The sequence below is a fragment of the Chiloscyllium plagiosum genome, chromosome 29 (assembly GCF_004010195.1).
Source record: "Chiloscyllium plagiosum isolate BGI_BamShark_2017 chromosome 29, ASM401019v2, whole genome shotgun sequence".
Taxonomy (NCBI): domain Eukaryota; kingdom Metazoa; phylum Chordata; class Chondrichthyes; order Orectolobiformes; family Hemiscylliidae; genus Chiloscyllium; species Chiloscyllium plagiosum.
In genome coordinates, this window is record NC_057738.1 from 39,548,218 (window position 1) to 39,566,698 (window position 18,481).

Sequence of the window (18,481 nt, forward strand, 5' to 3'; positions counted from 1 at the left end):
GGGTACTTGGTAGTGTGGATGAGCAGAGGGATCTTGTTGTCCATGTACACAGATCTTTGAAAGTTGCCACCCAGGTAAATAGTGCGGTGAGGAAGGCATATGGCGTACTGGCTTTTATTGGTAGAGGAATTGAGTTCCGGAGTCCTGTGGTCATGTTGCAGTTGTATAAGACTCTGGTGCGGCTGCATCTGGAATATTGTGTGCAGTTTTGGTCGCCATACTATAGGAAGGATGTGGTGGCACTGGAACGGGTGCAGAGGAGGTTTACCAGGATGTTGCCTGGTATGGTAGGAAGTTCGTATGAGGAAAGGCTGAGGCACTTGGGGTTGTTTTCAATGGTGTAAAGAAGGTTTAGGGGTGACTTGATGATTAGGGGTTTAGATAGGGTTGACCATGAGAACCTTTTTCCACGTATGGAGTCAGCTATTACGAGGGGGCATAGCTTTAAATTAAGGGGGGGTAGATATAGGACTGAAGTTAGGGGTAGGTTCTTCACTCAGCGAGTCGTAAGTTCATGGAATGCCCTGCCAGGAGCAGTGGTGGACCCTCCCTCTTTATGGGCATTTAAGTGGGCATTGGATAGGTATATGGAGGATAGTGGGTTGGTATAGGTTAGGTGGGCTTGGATCGGCGCAACATCGAGGGCCAAAGGGCCTGTACTGCGCTGTATTCTTCTATGTTCTATGTTCTAAATAACCACCTCCCCATCTTGAGATTTGATCCTGTATTCTAGAATAGAGTGGTGCTGGAAAAGCACAGCAGGTCAGGCAGCATCCGAGGAGCAGGAAAATCGACGTTTCGGGCAAAGGTCCTTCATCAGGAACGCCCTCCAGTAGCACAGCCCTCCCTCACTATCCTTACATAGTACTCCTCTTCCATCTTGTTGTCCACTGGCTTAATTTGTCTAAATTTCTTTACAGCCTTTCGTGTCCTCTTCATAGCCTAAATTTACACTGTGCTTTGTAACATTATCAAACTAAAATACATTACTTTTGGTGCTCTTGTCAAAGTAATCAATATAGATTGTAAATAACTGCAGCGCTAGTGCTGATCCTTGCGTGAATCCATTGGTCACAGCCTGCCAACATGAAAATGTCAGGTTTATCCCTAAACTGCGAGTCCTGCCTCTTAACTTATTCTCTCTCCTTACCAATATATTTCAAACTCCATTCTGCTATTGAGTGCTTTTTGGGAGTTCAAATATACTACATGTATTAGTTCTTCTCTATCCAGCCTATTAATTATATCCTTGAAAATCTTCAATAAATTTTTTTAAAAGAATTCTGACTTTGTCTCATCATACTAAGAATTCAAAAGAGAATTCAGGATTTTCCAGAAGATTGACTTCAGACAAACTTGCCTTTTCTGTCTCTACTTTCTTGTCACATTCATTGGAAGCCAATTGGTGGGAAGTGTTCCAGAACCTTGGCAACTCTGGATCACAATCAGCACATCCATTATCTGTCCAGATACCTCTTTTAGAGGTTGGGGATAAAGACCATTGGGACTGAGGGATTTATTGGATGTTAGTCCCATATCTTTCTCCAATATTTTATCTCTGATGTTAACTATCTTAAGTTTTCATCTATTTTAGACCATTTGTTACCCCTATTTCTGGGGTGTAATTTGTGTCTTTTACAAATAGCTCAATTGGCAGATAAATAATTGATTAAGTATTAGAACAAAGTAATCTTCACTTTTCATAGTGATAGCAAAAGTATTTTAAAAATAAGATACTGTCCAAATGTTTATGATAAAATCTAAACTATTTCCTGAAAGCATCTTTTAACGTGGAATCACAGATTTTAAGACAGACTTTGAATAGCAAAATTATAATGATAAGTAAACTCTGCATTTTAAAATCTGTTACAAAATAACATTAATGTTTGTATACACCTCAGTCAATCACCAAACCAAAATACCTTGCCGCCAATTAAAGGAAGAACGTGCATTTTTCCAGACTGGCTATCTTTCACAGATGAAACGATCAAACAGGTACCACAAAGGATAACTTGACGGTTGGTCCACTTGTGAAGCTGCATCTTCCCTTTCCGGACATTGAACAACCCACAAAGCTGGATCTGCTCTAGGTGGTCAACACTATATGGTTTCCCTAGACACAAAGAAAACAATTAATCACCAGCAAGGGTGGAGGGTGTTAGTGACATTTAACATGGCAAAAATATATCAATGTAATTCAGCTCTATTTCAAAATATATAGGTCAAGATTACATGCAGTTGTAAAACCTCATGAATAAATAGCTTGCTAATAAAATAAACTCCAATGAGCTTCTGGAAGATGCAGGAAATGAATTCTAGAAAGCAAAGATAGAAAGGAAAAAGTAATGATATTGGTCACTCCAATTTTTGATTGGATGATTAGCACATGGCATCATTTTAACTCAAATTCCAAGAGAGCAGAGTCACTGACCTGGCTCCCAGGGCTAAATCTGGAAATTTTATCCAATTCAATTGGAAAACACAGGCCTATCTGATGTGAAGAGAAGGGCAGATTTATGTTTCAGGTAGGGAGCCTTTCTGAAAACTGCTGAATGATCCACATCAAAACATTACTTTGACTTTTCTCATCGGTTAGGCCACTTACGTAATATTGCATGTAATTCTGGCTTCCTTCTTTTCGGAAAGATATTGTGAAACCTGGAAGGGTTCAGAAAAGATTTACAAGAATGTTGCCAAGGTTGGAGGATTTGAGCTATAGGGAGAGGCTGAATAGACTGGGGCTGTTTTCCCTGGAGCGTCAGACGCTGAAGGATGACCTTATAGAGGTTTATAAAGTTATAAGGGGTGCGGATTGGATAAATAGATAAGGTCTTTTCCCTGGGCTGGGGGTAGAGGGTGGGAGTCTGGAACTAGAGGGCATAGGTTTAGGGCGAGAGGGGAAGGATATAAAAGCAACCCCAGAGGCAACTTTTTCATTCAGAGGGTTGTGCAGATATGGAATGAACTGCCAGAGAAAGTAGTGGAGGCTGGTCCAATTGAAGCATTTAAAAGGCATCTGGGTGGGTATACGAATAGGAAGGGTTTAGAGGGATACAGGCCAAGTGCAGGCAAATGGGCCTAGATTAGGTTAGGTTATCTGGTTGGCATAGAAGAGTCTGTTTCCATGCTGTACATCTCTAGGACTCTGACAGATTTTCATGATTCTGGACCTTGTTATTTCTTTTTTAGATTTCCAATTCTGTTGACTCCCTTACTCCAGTGGTGAATGAGTGGACCAATAAAAATGGAACAGATGTTCCTGACCAATAAGCTCTTTCTGTATTGTAGTTTCTGTAGTTGTGTAAAGGAACCGCATTTAGCAATGCTAAAGTCAAGAGTGTTTGACAGATGCAGGTCTCATAGGACCTGAGGAAAAACAGTAATTAACAAACATGTATTAATCAGCATATCAGCCATTACAATGTCAATTATACCCAGACTATGTGAAGCCTGACACATCACATCTGGATCAATTATAACTGTCTATTCCCACATAAGGATCTTTCACACTGACTTTGTGCATCTATTATAGTTACAACTTTTGACTACATTTATTTGTCACAATTTGTGAAGTGATTGCAACTGTTACTCTGATATTCAATGGCAGCATCATCACCGGATCCCAACAACAACTTGGACAACATCATAGTTAAGAATCCTGGTTGCACCAGCCAGATAAAATGTTAAGATCACCAGTGTAGGTCAGAGACTGGGTATTTTATGACATGTGGCTTAACTAGGATAACACTACTATTATAGGACAAGCCAAACAGAGAACAGCCAGGGAATTCCTAGAGGCATGGCACTCATCCACAGATTCTATCAACAAACACATCGACCTGGACCCAATATACCAGCCACTGCAGCGGACAGCTGGAACTGACAACCGGAAGTGGCAGAGACAAACCACTATAAATGCCGGAGGAAACATCACAGAAGCGCTTCACAGGAGGCTCCCAAGCACTGAGATGTCACCTAGACAGGGGATGAAACATCTGCAACACAAATTCCCAGCTCAGCGAACAGAACCACAACAACGAGCACCCGAGTTACAAATCTTCTCACAAACTTTGAACTTTGAATCTTAAGTAGAAAGTTAGAGGACTTAAATGATGCACAAAGCCCAACACTATCAGTCATTTCAGTTTATGCTCTGAAGATGGTAAAATTCAATCCAAAAACTTCACTGCTTCTCTCTCTACAGGTGCAGTCAGATCTGCTGGGTGTTTCTAAGTTCAAGCACGAATGAGCTCAGCCAGATGAGCCTGACAGAATATGAGTTCACTGATTGGTGCTGTTAAAGTGGTCCAATCAAGGAGCCCTGGCTGACAGATATAAATGGGAGTTTCAAGAAAAGAAAAGAGAGAAAAGAAAAGACAGGAGTTTCAGGGCCCTCTTGTGGTGCAGTGGTAGTGTCCCTACGCCTGAACCAAGAGACACAGGATCAAATCCCACCTGCTTCAGAGGTGTATAATAACATCTCTGAATAAGTTGATGAGGAAAAGTAGGTTAAAAGAAACAGGGGTGTCAGAAGTTCTGCTCACTCTGAGAGCTGGCTCTGAGGAAACCAGATCAGTGTCAAAGAAAATAACGGATGACTTGGTGATGGGATACCAGCCTCTGTGGAGTTATTTCACAGCATGTCCTATTTTTAATCTCAGTTTCTGTGCTACTTTCTGAACTGGGCAACACTTTAACACTGATGTACTAATTTTCTCAATTATAAAAAAAAGGTTAAACTGACTATGGCCAAACGAAATACCTTTAATTTCATACTCTTGTCTTTAATAAAAAGGCAACAGTCACAGATGATGCTGAAACATTCAGTAATCTCCTCAATTACTAATAGATGCATAGATATTTACAGCACAGAAGAAAGCCATTAACCTATCATGTCTGCACCAATCAACAAAGATCTCACTACACTAATTACACTTGCCAATTTTTAGCCCACTACACTGGAAGTTATGGAAACACAAGTGTATTTCTTAATACTGTTTAAATCTTCTAAGAATTTCTGACTCAATCACCTTTTCAGGCAGTGAGTTTTTTCCAAGACTCTCGCTGCTTCAAGTGAAAAAACAATTCACCTCAAAGCCTCTATCTCTTACCTTAAATCTATGACTTCTGTTTATTGATCCCTCTATTAATAGAAAAGGTGCCGTCCAATATATCAAACCTATCTAAGGCCCACAAAATTTTATTTAATGCCATCAGGTCCCCTCTCAACCTTTGCTGCTCCAAGGAAAACAACACTAATCTATCTAATCTTCCTTCATAGTTCAGACCTTTTAGCACATGCAGCACTCTGTTAAATTTCCTCTGCTACCTCTCTAGTGAAATTACATCCTTTCTATAATGTGATCAGAACTGTATGCAGTACTCCAGTTTTGGCTTTTAAAGTGTCTCAGCATAATCTCTTTGCTCTACTACTGTTGCTACCTGATACACTTGCTTTCCTTACACTCTCCTCTGTAATGATACCTTTTCAACATGTTTATATGACCTAAATGATTTGTCTTCCCACAATCAAGAGTATTTATCAGATAAGAACTGAAAATGTGTTGCTGGAAAAGCGCAGCAGGTTAGGCAGCATCCAAGGAACAGGAGAATCGACGTTTCGGGCAGAAGCCCTTCTTCAGGAATGAGGAAAGTGTGCCCAGCAGGCTAAGATAAAAGGTAGGGAGGAGGGACTTGGGGGAGGGGCGTTGGAAATGCGATAGGTGGAAGGAGGTCAAGGTGAGGGTGATAGGCCAGAGTGGGGTGGGGGCGGAGAGGTCAGGAAGAAGATTGCAGGTTAGGAAGGCGGTGCTGACTTCGAGGGATTTGACTGAGACAAGGTGGGGGGAGGGGAAATGAGGAAACTGGAGAAATCTGAGTTCATCCCTTGTGGTTGGAGGGTTCCTAGGCGGAAGATGAGGCGCTCTTCCTTATTTATCAGATAAGTCAAGTTACTAACCTTGCTAACTACCTCACACAAACCACTAAACTTTGTTTTCAGAGGTCCACCATGCAAAAGCAACAATGCCAATACTTAATTTCCAACTTAAAATATCCTTGTGGTTGAATATTAATGTGTGCATTCTTTCACTTTCATTTGTGGAATGTTTTGAATGCTCCTGTAGTCCCTCCACCTGTGAGGCTTTCTAGAAACATAGACATGTGATCCATCACTGAGGATTTGAATTTCTGTTTTAAGAACTTTTCTTTTAATCAATTTTAATGGACACTGTGAGGTAGTGTTTGAGGTTATCTTTACTAACTCATTCACCAGCTCGCTATATTCACTAATGCTGGGTCCCCATTCATTCATTAAGAACCCTTTAAAAACCCGTTGTTTACTATAACATTCATTCATTAACAAAACACAGTTATAACTCTGAATAGGTGTCAGTATCATAAACAATACCATCCCTATCAAGTCTCCACAAAACATTATAATACTAATCAATCCTTAACAACCATCTCCTGGACCCAGAACACCATACGTTTTCCCCAAATAGCACGTACTTGTTAAGTACTTTTTAACTGGGCTGTTCTCCCTTTAGGAAACTAACTGTCAAACCAGCACTTATGTGAAATTGCATTCATGAATGAAACACACACCAGCAAATAGTAAACAAATCTCACAACCTAGCTGTGGTAATCAGTTTAATATTCTTTATTATTCTATTAAATACAGGTATAATTTCTAATTTATTTAGAGTATATAGGCCTAGTATTTTTACTAATATTTACTAAGTTAAAAGACAAAAGGACTAACACCTCTTAATTATGCAAACAAACCAGACAGACACTCTTAATCCCATCAGAAGTAACAGAAGTATGGGCACTTAGCATCTCCTCTCCCAGGACAGAAGCCCCTCAAACCTTTGTGTATTATATATAAAAAATGTAACACCATAATAATGGAATTTTAATATTTATAAGAACTATGTAAAAAGGAGCTTTTGTAAGAAATGTATTTCGATACTCTATTGCCACCTCAAATTTGTGCTCTTGCTTAATAAAAGGCTATTTTCCATGCATAAAAATGTATTTTTATGAAAAAGTACATTTTTGCAATAAAACTCTGTGTTTTGGGCCCTGCTGATGCCTCAGCTAAATGCCAAGAGGTTGATTTATAACTCAAGAATGATGAATGTCAAGGTTTAATTTGTTCTCTGTAAGTAAAGAAAGTATGGATCTGAACAAAATTAAAAATCAAACAACACCAGGTTATAGTCCAGCAGGTTTATTTGGAAGCACTAGCTTTTGAGCACTGCTCCTTCATCAGGTGTTTGTGGTGAAAGCTAGTGCTTCCAAATATAGAGGAACCTCGATTATCCGAAGGAGATAGGTGGGCACTATTTTGTTTAATTGATTCAACGCCTCCCCTCTGGGGCTTGTGTTTTCTGAAGTTTCCCTTTTCCTCACTCTGCCTGCCTTGCTCCCTCTTTGTGTCTTAGGGTTTGCTCCTGAGCAGACACACACTTGTGTGTAAGGGACCTACAGCATTGCTGAAGCCTCCCGCTCCCCACCAACACCAACACCAACCCCCCACTCCCATCAGTTCAGAGGGATTGACACTTTCATGAAGAAGGGCTAATGCCCGAAACGTCGATTCTCCTGTTCCCTAGATGCTGCCTGACCTGCTGCGCTTTTCCAGCAACACATTTCCAACAGTGAGCACTTGCTAAGTCTGCTCCCCATTTAGGAGACAAGGCAGCAACACACCAAGCGCAAGCCCCCGTCCGAAACCCCTTACCCCACTCCCGTCAGACCCCCCTCAACCCCACCCTGCTTCCCCTGTCTGACCCATACAATCCGCTCTCCACCCCCTCCAGGGCAGCTGATCAACAGTAAGAGCCTGGGGGATGAAGAAGGGCTTATGCCCGAAATGTCGATTCTCCTGTTCCTTGGATGCTGCCTGACCTGCTGCGCTTTTCCAGCAACACATTTTCAGCTCAGGGATGAGTGTGTGTATACACACACCAACCTTTTGACAGGTTCCACCTTGAGATTATCTGGGGAAGGGGGGTTTAGGGTACATCCCTGCGTAGATCTCCAGGGAGAGTGTGGGGAGAGGGGGGGGGCAGGTGGTCCATCAGTTGGAGACGATCACCGGGCTCCCATCGATGTCCAGGACTGTTCTTGGCAGCATTTCAGGAAGCTGAGTTCGTTTTTAATCATTGTAAACAAAAGGCATGATCAGTGTTGGAAACACGTCTTTGATGTCATGTTTCAATTGGGACCTCCAGATCTCCTTCGGACAATCCAATATTTGGATAATTGATATTCGGATAATCGAGGTTCCTCTGTAAACATGTTGGACTATAAACTAGTGTTGTGTGATTTTTAATTTTGTACACCCCAGTCCAAAGCCAGCATTGCCAAATCATAGATCTGAACGGCATCAATAACCGTATATGTACTTAAGATTAGTTTTTATGAAGGAAGTGTTTTTTCCAATAAATAAGAAGACTATTTTTGCTACTCAATAATTTCAGTCATTATTTGACCACGGTCCCACAACCCTTAATCTTTATGAAAATAAACCAATTCAAATGGACTAAAGTCAGTAGATTCATCTGAGGAATCTCTGGTAGCAATGGCTTTAATCATGTTTTTGAGAATCTGATGGTGTCTCTCCAAAGCTCCCTGTGTTTACAGCTGATGTGCAGTTGACTTAAATTGTTTTGTTTTATGCCCAACCTGCTAACGTCCTGGAAAGCTTTAAGCATAAAGTCAGGACCTTGATCAGATTGTATTTCAATTAGTAGTCCATAACATGTCAAAACGTGAGTTAAGTTTTCACCTACCATCTTAACTGTAATGGTCCTTAAAAAGGAATACTTTTTGGGAATTCAGTAGTCATAGCCGTAATTGCAAGGATATACTTTATGTTGTGCTTTCATTTAGGGTAATGGACCAACACAATCTACTACCACTCAACTGCATGATATCCAGATCAGCATCTGATGAACTAAAGATGCAGGTTTAATTACATGTTGAAATTTTCCTACCAAGTGACGTGGTGGCTGAGTGGTTAGTACTGCTGCCTCACAGCACCAGGGACCTGGGTTCGATTCCAGCCTTGGGTGACTATCTGAGTGGAGTCTGCACATTCTCCCTGTGTTTACATGGGTTTCCTCTGGGTGCTCCGGTTTCCTTCCACAATCTAAAGATTTGCCGGTTAGGTGAATTGGCCAAGCTAAATTGCTCATAGTGTTCAGGGATGTGTAGGTTAGGTTGCATTCATCAGGAGTACATGTAGAGTAATAGGGTAGTGGAATGGGTCTGGGTGGGTTAATCTTCAGAGGATCGATGTGGCCTTGTTAGGTCAAATGGCCTGTTTCCATATTGTAGGGATTCTATTTAAATGTATGACGTGTTACAGACATTACATCTTTATGGTGCATTGACCATTTAAAATACTGTTTATTGATGTTAATGTTTTTGTATTTTTATTTCTATGTCCTGCAATAGGAATTTCATGTACTGTTTGCAATACCTTCTTACAATATCTGGGCATCGAACTATTTGATGAACAACCATCCATTCTTTGCCTTGTAGTTTTACTGTAAGTGCTGATAATGGACTTTGTTTAGCCATTACTCTAGTAACTACACAAGACAGGAAGATACCCAAAATTGTACTTGTAACTATCCCATCTCTTTAGCCTCACTTGGACTTTGTGATCGTAGGCAAAGATCTAACTTTTAGTTCAATCAAATCACTCCTCAGGAGTAAATCAACTCAATCCACAGGCAATTTCCTAATTGCCCAGATTACCACTATCAGAGAAGAAATCACACTCCAATTAGACTCTGTACAATTTTCTCCCTTCCTCTGTTGAAGAGACAGGCTTGCTGAAGTGATGATTTGGAGATGCCGGTATTGGACTGGGGTGTACAAGCTAAAAATCAGGTTAGAGTCCAACAGGTTTAATTGGAAGCACTGGCTTTCGGAGCGCTGCTCCTTCATCAGGTGGTTGTCCTCACAATCACCTGATGAAGGAGCAGCGCTCAGAAAGCTAGTGCTTCCAATTAAGCCTGTTGGACTAAAACCTAGTGTTGTGTGATATTTAGCTTAGCTGAAGTGAAACCTTTGAGTTCCTGATCACAAGAACAACCTGGGGAATCATGCTGAAGAAGGGTCACTAGACTTGAAACAATAACTCTACTTTCTCTCAACAGGTGCTGCCAGACCTGCGGCTGAGTTTGTCAGCAATTTCTGTTTTTGCTTCATATCTTCAGCATCCATATTTCTTTATATTATGGTGAAGAGAGCAGTGAATATTGCTAAATGTTTTGAATACCGTTGAAATTGATCCCGCCCTTAGTGCACGTGCACTTTCCAAGCATCAATGGATAGCAATCAGTAGTTGAAGCTTCCTCAATATTAAAATAAATAAAAAACTGATTGAGAACTGCACTTTGAAACAAGTGTAAACAGGTAATATTTGAGTTCAGTTGAAATTAAGGATGACAACACTGTATCAAAATCCAACCGGCATTTCAAAATAATGAATTTTTTTTCCACTTTTCAGAGGAAAATATTACATGCTTTTTGTACTAACATTCAAAAGATCTTTCACTTTGCTAAAGGTGCTGATTTGTGGTGAGGTTCAATTCCTCAGTCACTGGTCAGCAGCTGTTATTTTTTCCAACATTTAAAGCAATGTTAAAAGAAAACAATTGAACAAAGAGTCAAAATATTTAGCTATGGGAAGCACCGTATATATTTGCAACACAAATTTATTTTCCAGCAGAGGTCTCTATATAACAATCAGAACTACATTCCCTGGTCTGCACAGACAGTATCCTCTATAATTGACCTTGGTCTTTCATCTCAAAAAGGAACAAAATGTAGTATTTAATTAAGAAACAAATCACTGAAAAATGTGATACATAGGCAATAAAATGCTAGAATCTATCATAACAGATGTAATAGTCGGAATGGCTTCATGAAGGGGAAATCATGTCCAAAAAATTACTAGAATTCTTTGAGAAGATAAAAAGTAGGATAGATAAAGGGGAAATGGGGGATCTAATGTATTTGGACTTTCAAAAGGTTTTTGACAAGGTGTCACACACTAAGCTACTTAGTAAGACCATGATTGGAGATAATTTTAGAATGGATAAAGGATTAGCTAAGTAATAGAAGACAGGTAGTTGGGAAAAGCAGACATTTTTCAGGATGGTGACTTATAACTAGCGGAGTGCCACAGGGATCAGTGCTGGGGCCACAATCTTTTATTTACAATATATATTCGTGACATAGATGAGAAATGTGAATGTACTATAGCCAGTGTGCAGATGACATAAAAAGTAGATGGGCAAGTGGTGAGGATGACATGAAGATTCTGCAAAGGGATATGGACAAGCTGAGTGGACAAAAACTTGGCAACAAGAACAGAGGAGCTGAACTTTCTTTAAATGTGGAAAGACTGCATGCTGAAAGCTACAAAACATAGGGATTTGGGAATCCTCGCCCATGAATCACAAAAGCATCCAAGTTCACTGGGTAACACGGAAGGCAAATGGAAATGTTAGCCTTTATTTCCAAGGGAATGGAGTATAAAAGTAGGGAGGTTTTGTCTAAAACTATAAAAGGCACGAGTCAAACCACAGCTGGAATACTGTGAACAGTTTTGGGTCCCTTGGAAGACAAAAGATATATTGGCATGGGAGGCAGTCCAGAAAAGATTAACTAAGCTGATACCAAGTATGGAGGGGCTGCCTTAGAGTAAAGGTTATATAGATTGGGCATGGAATATATTGGAATATAGAAGATTGAGATTGACCTTATTCACAAATACAAGTTTCTTAGAGGACTTAACATGATGAAATCTTAATCAGTTAAGAGAATCAAAGATTATGGGGAAAAAGCAGCAAAGTGGAACAAAGAACAATACAGCACAAGGACACAATACTGCGCTGACACATGAGACCTTTGTAAACTAAAAATCTTTTGCCTCCATGCAGTCCATATCCCCTATTCGTGTAGGCAAAAGTGAGGACTGCAGATGCTGGAGATTACGGTCAAGAGTATGGTGCTGGAAAAGCACAGTAGGTCAGGCAGCATCCGAGGAGCAGGAGAATCGATGTCAATTCTCCTGCTCCTCGGATGCTGCCTGACCTGTTGTGTTTTTCCAGCACCACACTCTCACCCTCATTCATGTGTCTGTCAAGGTGCCTCTTAAACATTACTATTGTCTCTGCTTATACCAACTCCTCTCACAGCTCATTCCAGGCACTTAACAGCCCTGTGTGTGAAAACTTCCCTCTTGCAAAACCTTCAAACTTTCTCCTTCTTACTTTAAACTGATATCCCTTAAGTCATTGACATTTCTACTCTGGGAAAAAAAGACTCTGACCATCCATGCCGCTCATTTTGTAAACTTCTATTAGGACGCCCCTCAGTCTCAAATTTTCAAGTGAAAACAATCCAAGTTTGTCCAATATCTCGGCAATGCTAAATATCCAAACCAGGCAACATCCTGGTTAACCTTGTCTGTGCCCTCTCCAAAGCCTCCACATTCCTCTAGTAGTGTTCAGACCAGAACTGTACCCAATATTACAAAGTGGCCTAACTGAAGTTCTGTATAGCTGCAACATGACTTGCCAATTTTCATATCCCATACCCTGACCAATGAAGGTAATTATGCTGTACCTTCTTGATCACCTTATCCACTTGTGTTGCCACTTTCAGAGAAATGTGGACCTGTACACCAAGATCCCTCTGTAACTGCTTCTTGGGGTTCTGCCATTTACTGTATACTTCCCTCCTGCATTTGACCTTCCAAACTGCATCACTGCATATTTGTCCAGATTAAATTCTTTCTGCCATTTCTCTGCTCAAATCTCTAGCCCCCCTATATCCAGCTGAATCCTCCGCCAATCCTCATTATCCACAGCTCCCTAATTATTGCGTCATCTGCGAACTTACTAATCAGACTACCTGCATTCTCCTGTAGTAAAATGTAGCACTAGAAAAAGTACAGCCAGTCAGGCAGCATCTAAGGAGCAGGAGAGTCGATGTTTCAGGCATAAGCCTTTCATTAGGAATGTGGAGGGCTGAGGAATAAATGGGTGGAGGTGGGGAGGGGGGGATGGTTAAAGGTGGATGCAGGTGGGAGGCGATTGTGATAAGTCAGTGGGGAGGGTGGAGTGGATAGGTGGGAAGGAAAATGGACAGGTAAATCAAGTCAAAAGGGTGGTGCCGAGTTGGAGGGTTGGATCTGAGATGTGGTGGGGGCTGGGGAAATATGAAACTAATGAAGTCGATGTTGATGTGGCGCAAGTTGACACGGTATCAACATCGACCTGACCCAACTGTCCATCTTCATTCCCACCTATCAGCTCCACCCTCCCCACCACCTCCCACCTGCATCCACCAACACCATCCCACCTAGCCTCCTCCCAGTCCTAACCCCACCTCCTATTTATCTTTCAGCCCCCACTCCCCCTCCACATTCCTGATGAAGAGCTTATGAGCAAAATGTAAAATTTCCTACTCTTCGGATGCTGCCTGACCTGCTGTGCGTTTTCCAGTGCCATACTTTTCAACTGACTCTCCAGCATCTGCAGGCCTCTCTTTCTCCTTCAAATCATTAATATAGGCTACTAACAACATGGATCCCAACACTGATCTCTGTGGACCACCACTGGTTACAGATCTGAAGTTAGCAAAACAACCTTCCACCATTATTCTGTCTCCTATAACCAAGCCAATTCTGTAACAATCTTATCAGCTCACCATGATCCCATATGACTTCATCTTCTGCTAAAGGTTATCAGATTAGCCACGTGCTTATTGAATAGCGCAGCAGACTCAATGTGCTGAAGGGAAAACTTCTGCTCCTACAACTATGGTCTTAAGGTCTTAAACTCAGCAGCATAGCTTCAGAGGCGGACATTGATTTTGGTGGCCCATCCGTACAACAGTAAACGTTATAAGTCAGCAAATCAGGAATGGCTTGGAGGTGCTGGTGTTGAACTGGGGTGGACAAAGTTGAAAATCACACAACACCAGGTTATAATCCAACAGGTTTATTTGGAAGCACTGGCTTTCGGAGCGCCGCTCCTTTGTCAGGTGGTTGTGGAGGTTAAGATCATGCTCACAGAGTTTATAGCCAAAGAAGTCCAGTGTCATGGAGATGTGATACGGTAAACAATCTTAGATTAAAACTTTCATCTTTTATAATAGGATATGCTGGTCTCTGTTCTTTTATATGTAAATCCGAGAACTTTTAAATTACATTTGCAAGATAGCTCAGGTTTTTAAACAATAGGTGTGAAGTCTGTCAGTGTCCCAATGTTATGTCAGACCGAAAAACCCTCTGTATAGTTTTACAGTTTGACATGGATTCATGCAGTTTTTGAGAGAGAGAGAGAGACACACAGAGACAGAGAGAGAGAGAGACAGCGAGAGACACAGAGACAGAGAGACACAGAGAGAGAGAGAGAGACAGAGAGAGAGAGAGAGAGAGAGAGGCACAGAGAGAGAGACACAGAGAGAGAGAGAGACAGAGAGAGAGAGAGAGAGAGAGGCACAGAGAGAGAGACACAGAGAGAGAGAGAGAGACATAAAGAAAGAGATGGAGAGAGAAAGACAGAGAGACGGAGAGAGAGAGAGAGAGAGAGACACAGAGAGAGAGAGAAAGAGAGACACACACACCTTCAGGTCACCATCCTCCAAGGCAGACTTCAGGATAAGCAACAGCGCAGAGTGGCAAAAGTGAGGACTGCAGATGTTGGATATCAGAGTCAAGATTAGAGTGGTGCTGGAAAAGCACAGCAGGTCAGGCAGCATCCAAGGAGCAGGAAAATTGACGTTTCAGGCAAAAGCCCTTCATCAGGAATGCGTGGCTGAGCAGAAGCTAATAGCAAAGTTCGGTACCCATGGGAATGGCCTCAACAGGGACCTTGGTTTCATGTCACACTATAGGTGACCCCATTATACGGCGCGAGTGAGCGCGCACACACACACACACTCCCTCATACACAAGCTCTCTCTCATATGCTCATATGCCCCCCTGCAATCACACTGATACATGCACCCTCTTACACATACCCCATCTCTCACACACACACATATATATACACACACTACCACGTGCACTCACACTCAATCTGCCGCTCCTACATGCGCACACATATATACTTATAGAGTGAATTTGTTTTTGCAGAATTAAATGTTATTTTGCTCAAAAACTGCATGAATCCATGTAAAACTCTGTAAAACTATACAGAGGGTTTGTCAGTCTGACATAGCATGGGACACAGACAGACTTTACACCTGTTGTTTAAAAACCTGAGCTATCTTGAGAATGTAATTTAAAAGAAGTTCTGGGATTTACATATCAAAGAACAGATGTCAGCATATCCCATTATAAAAAATGATAGTTTTAATCTATGATTGTTTACTGCATCACATCTCCATGACACTGGACTCCTTTGGCTATAAATTCTGTGAGCATGATCTTAACCTCCACAACCACCTGATGAACGAGTCGCACTCCGAAAGCGAGTGCTTCCAAATAAACCTGTTGGACTATAACCTGGTGTTGTGCAAATCAGGAGAGTGGATGAGTTCAAAATTCATTTCCAGCCATTGAGTTACCTGTGAATTACTTTACATACACACATGACATGCCATTGTCTGCCATAAAAATTAGGGCACTGCAGATGCTGGAAATCAAATAGAGAGTGTGGTGCTGGAAAAGCACAGCAGGTCAGGCAGCATCCGAGGAGCAGGAGAATCGACATTTTGGGCATAAGCCCTTCATCAGGAATCCTACCTGAGACTCCATTTTTAAGGAACTATGCACCTACCCTCCAAGGTCTCTTCACGTGTGAAAAGGAGTGAACATAAATCCTTACACAGCCTTGATGCGAGAATCATTAATCTACTTAGACTTAGACAGACCTTGCTAAACAAATTCCACGAAGAACCCACAGGGGTAATTCATATGGAAGATGCAGCCATTGTCCTAATGGACCACACAGCTGGTCTCGCATTAGAGAGAGGCAAACGATGATGGTTAAATGGAGGGTCACCATGCCTCCACCAAGGGGAAAGGTCGAGAAGAGTCCTTCATGGTATCCTCAGCCAATGTAGGAATTAAACCTACACTGAAGGCATCACTCTGCATCGCAAAACTGAGCTAAATGACCCTCTACAGAGATAAAGAACAGTGAGGGAATGGTTGTTGAGTGTATTTCGGAAATGATCGAGCCAAGGTCCCTTTCACTCCATTAAATGCAAGAAATCTGTGAATGAATACATGTTGATTTCTTTGAAATTGAAAAAGAGGACCTTGTTTTGTTTGATAGCTGCAGCAAGTGGAAAAATGTTGAATTACCACAGTATTAAAACTAATAAGGTTGGGTTCACAATTTAATAATTGCCAGAAGTGTTAGTGTGAGATAATAGCTACAGCATACATCAGAATAATTTGAAATACTCTTGGAGGACCCATGATGGGAGGTACTAAGTAAATCTTTTTTCAAAAGGTTCAAGTCAACTGGCAGAGAATAGCAAACCTTTGTTTGAATTACGTATTACAGCACTGGATCACACAGGAAAGAGCTGATTGATGAGCAGATTTAATTTAGCCAAGGCAGCCATAAACAGCACTAGTACAATCTGAATGCCATTTCCAGCATGGCAAACAAAAGCCTGCTCCAGCAAGCATAGCAGTCTTCTGACAGACAATGAGACAAAGGAATGCTCCAGTCTTCCAAATGCAAAGTACAGCTTGGTTTACTTGATAATAATTTTATCTTCAAATGAAAAGATTCTGGGTTCAAACACCTTTCAAATGCATAATCTAAGCACTTCACTGCAGTGCTAAGGGAATGCAGCACACTTTGAAGGGGCAGTCCAAAGAAAAATTAAATTGCAGTTCCACCTCACTGTTGTGATTGATCAAAAAGAACTCTTGCAAACTTTTCTCAGTGCCCTGGTCAACATTCCCTGGTCCAAATCTTGGTCAAATTTGCAAACATACTCATTTAATTGTACAATGCCAAGAGCATTATTTGATGGATTTTAAGTATTCTATTCTAGAATCTAAATCCATCACTGCATCAAAAGTATCGAGAAAGACCAAAATCTGAATGATTTAACAAATTCCACAGTTGATTGGAAAGGAGTATTGCTCTTATTTCTTCCAACTGTCATCAAGTTGTTAGTGCAAGAATATAAGACAGACCTTGGTGGGGGGTTGGGGAGGGGGGGGGGGAGGTGAATCTCTTATGATACACAGAGTGTCTCTATGTCTGGGTTTAAGTCCCATCGGTTATGAAGGTATATCATAGCATATCCAGTCAGGTTCATTGCGAAAAATAAGGTAGGTACCAATAGTACGAACTTATTTGGGATCCCAAAGATGCTGAATGTTTGCCAGAGGGCAGTTTAAGCATACAAATGCTGATAAGGTCAACATAAACCACAGATTGCAAATGATATAATTTATTCTCTGCACTCTTGCTGAGAGTGAGATATGCCCTTGTACTTTTCAGCAAGTTAGCACCTCTTCTACAGAAGTAAAGGCAATAGAAAAAAAGGTTTCAGTCCTAACAAATCAACAGTCAATTTGATACCAATAAAAGCATGAACTGGTTATCTATATTGTTTTTTGTAGAGTGGTCAGATTTTCAAGATAAAACTTGACCAGGACACTGATAAAGTTCCATGTGCTTCCAATAGATGCAAGTGATCTTTTAAATCAATCAGAATAACCAGATGGAACTTCAATTTAATGTATCTTTGGACAACACCTTCAACTGTTGCATTCCATCAGTACTGCAGCAAAATGCTTGAAGTATGCCCTGAAGGCATGCTTGAACCCACAATCTTTTCATTTGGAGATAAAAATGTTACTAACTGAACCAATCTAGACCCAGAGCAAAGACATTGGTTATTAGGGCTCCATGATGATCCAAATGTTGGGTGACCAATGGCAAGAGTCTTGGAAAGGGCCATTTGAAAGTGGGAATCCACATGATGACATCAATCAGAATATGTACACCCATACTAGCAAAACCATTCTGCCGATTGTTTAATAGGTACCAAAAAAAGGAGCAAATGCATGCTTCTGTATACAATGCAATGCAACATGATGAGTATTCACAAGAAGAGGAATCCAATTTCACGCAGATTTTCTCCCATCAGACACAGTTTATATATGACAACAGCGAAAAGCTGAAAATTGGGACAGCTGAACTATTTTTAGGAAATTGTAACACAAGGACATTTAATAAAGAAACCAGGACTGCCTATGACAAACCATGACAACTAGTCACCCCGTTCATATTTTCTGATGAAGGGCTTTTGTCCGAAATGTCCAACCAGATATCCAAACCCAATCTAGTCCCACCTGCCAGCACCCAGCCCATATCTCTTCAAACCCTTCCTATTCATATACCCATCCAAATGCCTTTTAAATGTTGCAATTGTACCAGCCTCCACCACTTCCTCTGGCAGCTCA

The 18,481-nt window shown here is 41.1% G+C and overlaps 1 protein-coding gene across 1 annotated transcript in view; it reads right to left on the reverse strand.

Moving 5' to 3' along the window:
- The window catches only part of LOC122564546 (PH domain leucine-rich repeat protein phosphatase 1-like), a 193,223-nt gene that overhangs the window by 73,101 nt on the left and 101,641 nt on the right, over positions 1-18,481 (reverse strand). Inside the window, exon 2 of the mRNA XM_043719602.1 lies at positions 1,923-2,113. Coding sequence (XP_043575537.1) covers positions 1,923-2,113 — 191 coding nt within the window. The remainder of the gene's footprint in view (positions 1-1,922; positions 2,114-18,481) is intronic.